We start from the raw sequence: 12,788 nt of genomic DNA on the forward strand, positions 1-12,788 counted from the left end.
TAGATGCACTGGAGATGTTGTGATTTTTGATTTTCAAAAAAAAAAAATTTACATTTTGGATTAATAAATTCTGTTTAAGTGAAGTACTTTTTCATATAAATTTTAAGGGTGTTGCCAGATTGTTCATGAAAAAATATTTATTTTTTCAGGAAAAAGTGTAAAAATTAAGTATTTTTTTGATATAAATTTTAAGGGAGTTGCCAGATCGTACATGGAAATATATATATATTTTTTCAGGAAAACGTGTAAAAAATCTTATATGTAACATAAGTTAGAGTACAAGAAAAAAATTATAATAATTTCGATCTCTAATTTCATGTTGTTATTATTTTAACATTTTCCATAACCTTACTGCTATAAGTTTATAAAATCCACACAGCTGCATATATATTCAGAGAAATATTTTATATATGGCTTCAGAAATTGTTTGGCTTGACCTTTGCAAGCGTGACAAAACAAAGCCAAAAGAGAATGTCGAACAAAACCAGATTGCAACGCTGCATGCAACAAATTTAAGTACTAGCACGGTTGCAGGAAAAAAGTTAGGAAGTTAACAAGAAACATGTAACGATGATACACGCCGCAAACGACACCTTAAACCTTACAAAGAACACATAAACAACACATAATATATACACAATACATACATATATATATATATATATACTCATACATACATACATATATATATATATATATATGTTTAGAGCATGTAGTGTTGAACGCCCTGGATGCAGTCTGAATTGCACTGCACACTCTCAAGCTTCACACAAGCGTAAAAGCATCTCCAGAGCAGTGATTGTTGAGTGAATAGGCGACTAAAAATAGCCATGGCGATTGGGAGTTCGAGTTGCGAGTACAAGTCAGCGTCTGAGTACGGACCAGAAAGATGGTGTAAATTGTAGGAAGAAGTGCAAGAAAATGCAATAAAGTGCTGAAAAAAACTGTAATGAGTCGGAAAAAAACTGGTCTGACCAAAGTAGAAATCCCACAATCACTTACAACGCATGTGTGTGCCGACATACTGCATTAGCGTTAAGTGTGAAAACAAAAGGAGGGTGGGGGTAAGAAAATACAATGGACTGAAATGAAACTAAAAGTTGCTGCGGCAAGTAAGGAGGTGGTACATATAATGTTAAAAATGCGCAGTAGAAACGGAAAGTCGACGCATAAGGTGAGCATAAACGCATAAACAGATATACAAACATACAAATATATTTGTACATACTTATGTATGTATTTATATATATTGTTATAAGCAGTAATGAAAATACTGCCAAAGAAAATTGCATGCGTGCCGCCTGTGAACGCAATAAGGAAGTGCAGTGCAGAGTAAACCAACAAAAGAAAAAAATTAAATAAAAAAAACCAAAAACAAACAACAATGCTGGCGGCAGGATTACAAAAAGTCGACAGACGGCGGCAGTCAAAAAGCAATCAACCGCAAATGGCAGTCACTAGCCAGGCGGGCATGCGCTGAGAGCATGTCGGAGAGCAAATAAAAAGGAGCGGCCGAAAAATTGCAATTTGCACGTACTGCATATGCGCCCACCAAACAACAATAACGCTGTTTATTCACAGCTGTGCCTCCAACGGCTTAGCAACAATGTTGCTAGCAAAATTTTATTTCAACCAGCAATGAGCAACAGCAAAACTAAGAATGATTAATTTCAGTAAAAAAAAAAAAGTTTCCAAAAGTTATTTAGACGGCAAAGTTTGGCTATGGCAAGTAAGAACATTAACTTCGGTTGCATTGAAGCTATAATACCCTTCACAGGCGCATTTCTTATGGCAGTTCTTAGTTTGTATGGCAGCTCTGTAGCGTATAGCTAGTCCGATCTGTAAGAATTTTTTCAGAGAATGTAGAGTTGCCTTGGACAATAATCCATGCAAAATTTGGTGAAAATATCTGGTCAAATAAAAAAGTTTTACATACAAGAACTTGATTTTGTTGGGTAAGTTTGTATGATAGCTACATGTTATAGTGGTCCGATTTAAAAAATATGTTCGGAGATTGTAGCGCTTGCTTTATGCAATAATCTGCCCCGAATTTCGTGAAGATATCTTGTTAAATAAAAGAGTTTTCCATACATGAACTTGAGTGTGATGGGTAAATTTGTATGGCAAGTATATGTTATAGTTATCCGATAACGGTGCGGCCGACAAATGAGCAGCGGCTTTGGTAGGAAGGGAAAATTTCCGATCAATATCTCAAAAATTGAGGAACTAGTGCGCGATTGACATAGCGAAATCGACTCAGCTCATCAGGCTGATCATTTATCTACATATTTTATTGGCTCCCCGATGTTACCGGCTGAGTGTTACCCTATTCAGGGTATAAGAAATGAAATATTAAGAAAAAGAAGCAAGCGAAGTAGGAAAAGTTGTTTGACCAGCGTACAACAACAATAATAGCAAACAAACAAACAAATAGAAGAAAAACTGTATACCCGGCAACAGCATATGATGTGCAACATTACAGATGGCAAAGCAGTGACTGGCCACGCCGCCGACGCGCTACCCCACCAATACGACGTACAGGAACCTTTTGTTAGTCAGCACAGACACCCAGACATAATTGTTGCTCGTGTCAGGGACACAGCTTTCACGCACACATTCATGCTTATGTAGAGTCACAGACATAATAATAAGAGCAGTGTAAATATATACCAAGGCGTGACTCATGGTCAAAAGCTGTAGACAGATAACATTTTAATTTATTTTAATTATTGTTTCACTGTTGAAAGCGGGAAAAAATGTGATAACGTGATAAATTAAACAACGTCTAGGAAATGGAAACCAAGTAATGCTTGATAATGTTAAAATAAAAACCAAAGTTAAAAAATCTGTGAATAAAGGTAACAAAAAACAAAAAAAAAAAAAAAAAAAAAAAAAATCATTCTATCTTCTTCGCCCTAACATATATGTATATAATTGAACTGATTTCTCGGTAACTCCCCTCAAATCTATTTCTAATTTCAATCTCTGCTCTGTTGCGGATTTTAAAGGGTCAGTATTCCAAAGGAATAGATTGAGTAGAGGTATGCACCGCGACCTATGCTCTATTGTGCACTAAAAGGAATATTCGAAAGGAATACTCTCATTTATGATTTTTGGCGAAGCTCCAAGAAGTCTGAACCCAAATAATTTTGAAGACTTGCCGAGGTTTTTAACGCAGCCACTTCCTGGGTGTTTCTTCAACTGTCTGAGATACAACACGAATACACATTTTTTGCAAGAAAATGTTTATGATGATAGATGTTCATGTTGCAGCTGTAACGGTTAGCCAGACCCTGTTTGGATAGTAAGTCTAACTTACGCTTGTCATCAAAGTCATCTAAGAGGAGGCCAGAGAGAATCGTACCAGAGGGAGAGAAGTGTTCGATAAGTTGGTTTCATAGACCATGCAAAGAGGTGGCTAGAGTCAAGCAAGAGCTCGTTGCATGCAGAACATATGTATATATATATTTGGTATGTCGAGGTCGATTCCCGATAAGTATCCAGAACGTAGTTGCGCAAGGGTCACTCTAGATTCTCGAGGCAACTCGTGTTCTATTTCGTCCGTAGTCTGATCGCTAAATACCGCAATGCCGTCGACGTAGTCGTGCATATGACTGCAAGTTTGATTTCTACCAAAGGATTCTAGCAGAAACTGTCTGGAGAGTAGTGCATTGTGCGCTCCGGACGCCCATAGCGTTGCTGCTTGCGGATTTTGTTAAGGGTTTGTACTTTGGCAATAAGCGTGCCAGTGTGCGGAGTGAAATAGTACAGGCTGTCGAGGTTACACGCTACGCTACCGGAATTTACCAAGGGCTTCGATTTGATTTGACACTCTCCAGCTTATGACGAATCGAAGTCAGCTGATTTTTTTATAGTCACTTTTGTCGTTATCAATAATTGGTAAGTTGTTTTGTTGTTTTATTGTTTTATTTATCACAGAAGCGATATTTCACCGCAGAAGAAGCATCCACGATGTTTACATTTGCATGTCCGCCAATGTCAATACATGAAAACATATATTCTTGTTTACTATGTCAGAATGCGTGTCTGCAAGCCGACAAGATTTTGCTGCATATACTCGTATGAACGAGTTACCAAGTCAGACATCAGCTGCGCTCGTTGGCAGACGCCCCAACAGCTGCCATGCTATGGCTTGCAGGCTGCTGCTGCAGCACTATCATTATGCTGCCTTTGTTATTATTGTTGCTTGGCATTAAGTTTGCTGTTGTTGTTGCAATATTGGCTGCTGGCATGCGGCCTAATTTTTTGTGCTATGTGCTTTCTTTTTTTCCGCTTTTTTTTTGGTGCTCACGGCACATTGCACTCAAGACGACAATAAAGGCTGCAAAAGAAATGAACAAAACAAAGAAAAAAAAACACGAAGCAGTGCAAATATCACGAACAGAGATCAGGTCGGCAAGCAGCAGCGGCAATCAACAGCAAAAGTCAAAAAGCAAGCAACACAAGGTACAGGGTAAATCATGTGAAAGAAGAAAATATATGCATATGAAAAAATAAAGATAACAAAAACAACAGTTGGGTGCACCACCACTACAATTGATGACAGTCAACAGCCGGTCGAGACAGTGCTGAGTAGTGCGGTAAAATGCATTTGTATACATAAGTGTGTATGTATGTATGTATGTATATGAGTGATAGTTATGTTGCTGCGACGACGTGATTTAAAGACTGTTGCATTGCTTTTGCTATTGCCCTAGACTTGTTATACCCTGAACTGGGTATATTAGGTTTGCCATGAAGTTTGTAACAAACAGAAAAAAAAAAGAAAAGTCGCAGACCTAATAAAGTGTTTATATACAATATCAGCGTGAAGAGCTGGGTCGATTTAGTTATGTCCGTCTGTCTGTCTGTCCGTTTAAAATCAGGAAACATATTTTTTATACCCTTTTATGCTATTAGATATGCAACTGTGAAGGGTATTATGAAGTTGACGTTTTTTTGTTTTTTTTTTGTTTTTGCTATTATTATTGTGTTTATGGTATGTGTACATATTCCGGCTCGCTTTGCTTCTATTATCTGCATTTTTCTTTCTTCTTTGTTCCGTTTTTATTTATTTATTTTTTTTTCGCATAACTTTTCTTTTTATAATTTTTTATTTTTTAGATTTTGCAGCATTTTGGCTGCATTGCGCTCACGAACATGCTTGCGACTATGATGACGATAAGGAAAATTTGAACTGACATATGAGCTGGAAGAACGTAGGTGATGGCAACGATGTGTTACACAAATACCGATAAAAACTATGCGCTTAACTTAGCTCTGAAAAAAAAAGCTCGCGTTAAGCCACCAGCATTCTTTCCATTTATCAAAAAATCTAGAAAAAAAATGCTTAATTGACTCAACGCTGATCCCACAATTGATTAGTGGCATTCGAGTTTGAGGTTAGTGACTTTTAGTGCAGCGATTCATCAATTTGTGGAAAGCAAGCAGCAACATTTTTGTAGATTACTAGTTGTTCACAGTGCAGTAAATAAAGGGTGCTATTTAAGCGTTGACATATGACAAGATTGTTGTTAATATATCAGCGCTGTCAATGTTATCGTAGAAGTTGTAATACCTGTTATTTTTAACAGTAAAAGTATTACGAAAATTATGTCACAACTGATGGCTTTACATTTCCTTTTTTCAAAGACAAAATTGTTGACCAATAACGGTATGTTAACTAAGAACAGTAAATGTTATGAATTGACGCCTCTGTAAATGCTCTTTATTTGTAGCTTAGTATTAAGGTAACCCACTTGCAAGAACGAAATGCGTGTTTTTGTGAATTTTTGTTTGAAGCGTCATTTTATTTTACGACTTTAAAATAAAAAATTAAAAAGAAAGCGAATTTAATGTACTTTTAGAATCAGCGATTAATTTTAAAAATATTGGATCCCCTTGTTTCTATAGTCGATCTCCAGAAGCACCTCCGGAAAAATGTGTCTGGCGGTGAGGAAGATATTCCGCCGTCAAATTATCTTAAACCAAAAACCAATGAAATTTAGTATTATGATAGATGAATACAGATAATAATCGAAGAAATAGTGAAAATTTTAATTATTAAGAAAATGACGGCTTCCGAAACAAAAAAATTGATTTTTTTTTGAGAAAATATAATTTTTGAAAATTACAAGTGGATATAACAACCCCTTAAGCCTTATCAAAAGTACTTACTTTACATTCAAGTCTCATTCAATATCTTTATATAACTTTTTGAATTATTCGATGTGGACATTCCATTCGAAAGATAACACGAATTTAAAAATTATTACAAAATTATATAACAAATATAGATAGTTACTGTAGTCCACTATAAAACTCAATATGTTGACTCGAAAGTGGTATAATATAGTAGGATAGCTGCGACATATGATTAAGTAACTGCACCATAAACTTAATTCCATATTTCCATATGTCAATTAGTGTTTGTTTACGACACGAAAAGTTTGACTGCCGATTTTTACCATGGAAAAAAAAAATTTAACAGCCAGGTTGCTTAAAGTTTTTTGTTTCAAATGAAAACACAGCTACGGAATCGTTGCAAAAGTTTGTGCTGCGTTTCGGAGAGTCTACTATCACGAACACAAGTATTTGAGAGGCACAACGCATTTAATGAAGATCGTCTAGCCATCGAAAACTTGCCTCATGTGAGTCGGCTAACCACGTGTTGGCATCAGAAAGCTTATGAAACGACTCAACACATTAAGCCATCACAGAGGAGGCTTATAAGGATTATAACAGGTGTATGGAAAATTGGATTAAGCGTTAGCATGCTTTTATTGGCTCAAAAAGAGCCTATTTTGAAGGCGATAATACAAATTTTTATCAAAATACGTGAAAATGTTGTTTTTTTGTTAGACCGGCTAAAACAAAAATCTGAATTTTCATCGAAGTATTGAAGAAATCGCAGCAATTTTTTGGTAGAGTACTTATCGATTCCAGAAAAAACATACAATTCACTTTAAAATACGCTCAAAAAAGCTGCGAATGATTTATTAACATGAATTGATATATTCTATATATCTAAATATAAAGAACCAAAAATAAATAAATTTTATTAAACAAAAATAAACAAAAATAACAAATTTTTATGAAACAAAAATAAAAATTTTTTATGAAACAAAAATAAGTCTTCGTAGGCATAAAACTAACCAAAAATCCATTTTTTTTTGCTATTTTCGCCATTTTAGCTTTTTAGTCAAGCATAAAAAGGAAATTTTCAATTTCAACCACAGGCACGTATTACCGAATTTTCTATCCACCTAAGTTTGTAAGATGCGCCACCCACAGTTTGACTGGCACTCGCCGCATACGAGTACATACCATAAGTACCTAAGTATGTGTGTAATTGGTAACTAGAATGTGTGGTTGACTCGCTGGCAAGTTGGCGTATTAATTTTCTACCCCATTCTGGGTAAGCAACAGATTAACAAGTGTCTAGGCTGTTGAGTAAAGTGCAGGTGAGCAGCGTTGACAGCGCTAACCACTACGCTGTGCGCAAAGCTGAAATGCCGCCCGTCTAGCGTGCGCGTTGACAACTCGAATTGAATTACGCTGATGAAGTAGAAAATTGTAAAAATAAAAGCAAAGGAAAACAAAATATCAACAACAACAAACAAAAAAGTGTAAAAATAAAAGCAAAGGAAACAAAACAACAACAACAAACAAAAAGGAATAACTCAAAAGCTTGGCTTTCCCACAGAAACTCACATATTTTCCCCTATTTATTTCTTTTATGCATGAAAATGCTTTCTTTTTACCTGCATTTTAGCGTTTCGCTGTGCAGAAAATCTCTTGAACCTCACATCTATTTACTTTTCACCTTAACGAGCGGCCGCAACACACATTGCACTAACATCACCATCTCTCCCGTCGCTTATATGCATAACAAGTGATGGAGGAATCTTGCAGACAACATTGGCGTTGACGTTCAACTCCCCGCATAGTTGTTGTAGTTGGGTATGCAGATTTGCATATGAAAAAGTTGCAAGACTGAGCATTTCTATGGGCCGCCAGTTGCTGGTAAACACAAACATGCCTATGTATGAGTGCAGATGTGTGAGTGTATGGTTGTATGGGGTGACTTCGACAACATTCACTTCTTAGAAGCTTAACGATAACACATACATATTGTAGATATGGTAAAATGTAAAGTTATTCACAACTGAGTCATGCAATGAATGCTGCTATATTTATTTAGACACGTATATGACATATGCTCCAGACAACGGATTCAACAAAAAACGTATTTACAGCGCAAAAATTTGTGCGCATCTCGCTCCGCAACGCACAGGTGGTGGCCGGTCTTTAATAATACGCTTATGCGCTGAATGGATAACGATTGTGGAATATTCATATAACTGCTGTTGAGCTAAATTTTATTCAAATTAAAGTGCGTGATTTAATTACTGGACTTTGGCGTGCAGTGAATGACGGGTTTAAGCTTTGATTAAATAAAAATATATGCATTAATGTGTAATAAAAATAAATAAAAGGAAAGAGAAAACGCTAACTTCGGCTGCAACGTAGCTACAATTCCCTTCACAGGTGCAATTTTATAGTATAAAATTGTATAAAAAGATTTTTATTTTGATTTTCGGTCAATTTGTATGGCAGCTATATGTTATAGTAGTCCGATCTAAACAATATTATTGAAGATTGTAGTGTTGTTCTGTACATTATTGTATGGCAAATTTCGTGAAGATATCTTGTCAAATAAAAACTTTTCCATACAAAAACTAGATTTTGATCGGTCAATTTGTATGGCAGCTATATGTTATAGTGATCCGATCTGAACAATTTGTGCGGAGATTATACCATTACCTTGGACAATAATCTGTGCCAAATTTCGTATAGATATCTCGTTAAATAAAAAAGTTTTCCACACAAAAACTTTGATCGATCAGTCTGTACGGTAGCTTTATGGGGATGCATACAGTTAGAATTTTCAAAAAATCGACTTTTTTTATTTATTTTTCTTAATGTATATATATTTAAGAATACACAAAGAAAATTTCATATCGTTCCGGTGAATATTTTCGAAGTTACATGCAAATTTGAAAAGGCGTTGCAGAGTGCTTGGAAGTACAAGGCAAGACATGTAAAGTAAACATTACTTGAAAACTTCTTCTTAAATATATATTTTTAGTAATTAATCGAAGAGTTTTCTCACCTATAAATATTTTTGTTTTTATAAAATTTCGGTGAAAAATCGATTTTTTTTGAGAAACCACCATTTTGTCAAAACAAAATTTATTTTGCTTATTTCTTCGATTAATTACTAGATTTAACGTTACTTTAACGATATCTGTTTGGTTTTTTTAATTTCAGATGATCCAGTTCAGAAATATAGTGGTCGTCTTTAATAAGAGTAGCTCCCGGAGATCAGCTGTAGTTCTTTTCCAAATAAATATTTTTACTAGTACTAAGCCTTAAAATATAGTTAAAAGATATCATAATATGTGCATACATTTTTTGATCAATAAATTTGAAAGCTTTCTCAGAAAAACTTCTGGAAAATTCACTTTTTTTCGGCCTTCTAACTGTATATAACGCCTTATGCTATAGTCATCGGATAACGGCGGTTCCAACAAGAACAGTGCAGCTTCTTGAAGAAAAAAACGTGTATGTATACTACATATATACTTTATAGGATCTCTTAGGATCTCTTTTCTTTTGGGTCTTACAAATGCTGTTCATGGTATAAAAACATCCATTCATTGTTCCGATAGCCTAACATATCTTTCTTGCGCTTGCGGGGAAATCAAGGAGTATACGTCAGGATCCTGACTAGCTGCCTTAATCTGTCTCTGGGGAAAAAATTAGTTGCTTGAATCTTTTTGTATTGAACTTTCGCAGGAACAGATTCGTCTTCGTAGTGCAGACTTTGCTGGCAATACCGATTTCTACAACCCTTTTCCTCCTCGCGTAGCACTTCTTTTGCCCAAGGATTAATGCATATATGCATCATGTTATTATCCTTATCCATGGTAATCCTGTTAAGCATTATTGTTTTAATTTTAACGTACGATATAGCCTAAAGTGCCGCTTGACTATCACTAAGAATGAGAGTTTACCATGAGAAATAAAAAAGAAAATCTAAAATAATATCTGCAAACTTACTGTTGGCGGAGACCGCAGCTTGAGAAATACTTGCGAAACTACTTGACACTGACAGTATAGTGAGTGCTCCCATTTTCCAGCTCCTATTCCATATGTCGTTTTATTACAGGCTGCTCTTTGATAGGCACTCTTCTCAAGAGTGGAAATTCTTCCAGTGATTTTTACTGCCTAGAGAAATTTCGAATCTTTTCTCAAAGTATATTATCTTGGTAATATCATCTCTAGGAAAGCGTGCCATCTAAAGAATATCCCCAAAGACAATATGTTGCCGAACGCTTATTACCTTGTTCTTTTCAAATCCCGATGATTATTAAGTCTTCTCACCAATACAAAATGCTTGTGGAGAAGAGGAACTTTAAATTGTATTAAGAGGTTACCCGTTACAATCTCTATTTTTGGCTTTGGCTTGGGCTACTTAGAACAGTGCAAAGTTGCATGTAATTTCATCTAATTATTCTAAGTTATATACATATATGAGAAATCTAAGAAACAATTGTAAATAAAATTAGTTGTAATCAGAAGATATATATTAGAACACACTGCATTGCCAATGACACGAACACTAATGAAGTTTGTGTGCTCTTCTCTTAATAACTAGATTGTTTGTTAAGTTTAGCAGGAAGGTACACTTAAAGTAAACAACAAAGCCATAAATCAACGCTAAAATGTACGAGTATGCATCAATGCAGTATCATGAAACTGGAGCAACAACAAAAAAAAACAATGGAAAAATTAAATTAAATCAAGACCTTATCAGCAACAGGAAGATACATACATATATACGAGTATATATTGATGTTTACAACGCGGCCAGCTGACCTCAAGCGCCTGTGGCCTCGCTGACCACGACCACCACCCACTGACATACATTCTTGTATGGACTTTGCAATGCATTTTTATCTATTTTCGCGTATATTTATCATTTCGCATTTTGGCAGCTACTTACCTTTAAAATTTGGCTTTTGCGGAAACTCAATTCGTCATCGGCAGTTGCTGAGAAGTCGTGTTTGGCAATTGCTTCCATTTTGATTAACTTTTTTGTTACGTTATTTCTTTGCGCTATGAAATATTGTTGTGTTGTTTTTTGTGGTTGTTGTTGCTATCCCTGTGGTGTATTTATACAATCGTTTGAATTAAAAGCGTTTGTTGTTGTTTAATTAATTTGTGCTTAAAATAAAACTCTCAATTAAAGTTATTTATCTGCAGTACGCAATTAATTTTTTTCTTCAAGATTTTGCTTAAATTAACAGTTTTTTTGTATTTATTTTGTGTGTTTTCCTTTTTTTGTCAGCCTTCGTTGTTTTCTTTTATATATGGGTTAGTTTAAATATTGTTGATAAAATTTGGTGTTTTGCTTATGTACTTGCGTTAAAATTAGTAAATTGAGATTATATACGTATATTTGTATGTTAATTCAGCCTTCAGCTGTTTGTGTGCTTAGTCACGCGGCACTAAATTATTAAGCTAAACAAAAAATAAATTATATTTTATAATTTTTAAACATTCGCTATTAAATATACTTTCAATTAACTATTTTAAATAATTTTTTTAAAAGCTTTTAATTCGCATGAGATTTCCGCACTTGTTGCGCACTATAAAACCAACAAACATTTCCACTTTTTTCGGTTTTTATGATATTTTACATTTTCGTAATTTAATTATTTAACAAACACTTGTTCTTGTACGCGTTCTGCACACGCCAACAATTTTGTTTGATATTTTATATTTATTTTACTACTTTTTTTTTGTGGTTTATTTTCGCGTTTGTTCTATTTTAGGGGAATAATGTATGAATAGAATTTGCATGTGTAAGTTGATAGATAGAAGACATTTGTACGTAGCGCCCGCACGACGTAGCTGTGAAGAATGAACCAGCAAGCTGAGCAACGAAATCAGCACATCGGCAGCGGCAGCGCACAGTTTGCTAGCTCCATTGCTCACCTACATGCTACTCCTCCCCACCGCAAGCGTTTGACGTATGGGTGCGGAGCGCGCTTGCTATGCGATGCCAAAGTGGCGTAAAGCTCAATCAACTCTTTATCCCCATAGCGACAATGTTGCCAGATGGTCATGAGATTAGTGAATTTTGGTTTTTTAGTGAAAATATATTTATTTTTGTGTCGGATTCCGAAAAAGTTATCGTTATAAAGATTTAAAAAAAATTTGAGGATTAATTTAGAGAGATGTTTTGTCTTGAAGGTTAGGTGAAGTTAAGTAAAAAGGTAGATTCTAACAGGTATCTCACTTGAATAGCATAGAACGCTGGCCCGTTGTGTTACCTAAGACTTCTATATAATAGATCATAAGACCCAATACGACAAGGCGCTTTGAGCCTATCACACAAAGTTTTTAGACGGCTTGCAAAGACTGGATAATGAAGGCGAAAATGCCTGGATGTTTCCACCTCACCCTCTTTCAATACTTAAAGAAGTGCTAGTGTAATACATCAAAAACAAGAAAAAACGTTACCTTCGGCTGTAATAACCTCAGCACGAGAATTTCCTATAGCATAAAGTGGTAAAAAAAAAGATCTTTATCTTGATTTTGATAGGTCAATTAGTATACCAGATATATGGCTTAAGTGTTTTGTACTGAACAATATGTTCGGAGATTGGTACGTTGCCTTCAGTTCCTTCCCGGTTTCCACATGTTATCGAAAAGAA

General features: G+C 35.2%; 1 protein-coding gene across 8 annotated transcripts in view; it reads right to left on the bottom strand.

Annotated features, from left to right (window-relative positions):
- The window catches only part of drk (growth factor receptor-bound protein 2 drk), a 33,899-nt gene that overhangs the window by 18,834 nt on the left and 2,277 nt on the right, over window positions 1-12,788 (bottom strand). For 4 of the 8 annotated variants that reach the window (XM_070107924.1, XM_070107926.1, XM_036375199.2 and 1 more), the window contains exon 2: window positions 11,072-11,589. In XM_070107924.1, coding sequence (XP_069964025.1) covers window positions 11,072-11,149 — 78 coding nt within the window. In that variant the 5' untranslated portion in view covers window positions 11,150-11,589. The remainder of the gene's footprint in view (window positions 1-11,071; window positions 11,590-12,788) is intronic. The other 4 variants (XM_070107929.1, XM_070107928.1, XM_070107925.1 and 1 more) reach the window with 4 other exon arrangements.

This window comes from Bactrocera oleae, chromosome 4, assembly GCF_042242935.1.
Source record: "Bactrocera oleae isolate idBacOlea1 chromosome 4, idBacOlea1, whole genome shotgun sequence".
Lineage (NCBI taxonomy): Eukaryota > Metazoa > Arthropoda > Insecta > Diptera > Tephritidae > Bactrocera > Bactrocera oleae.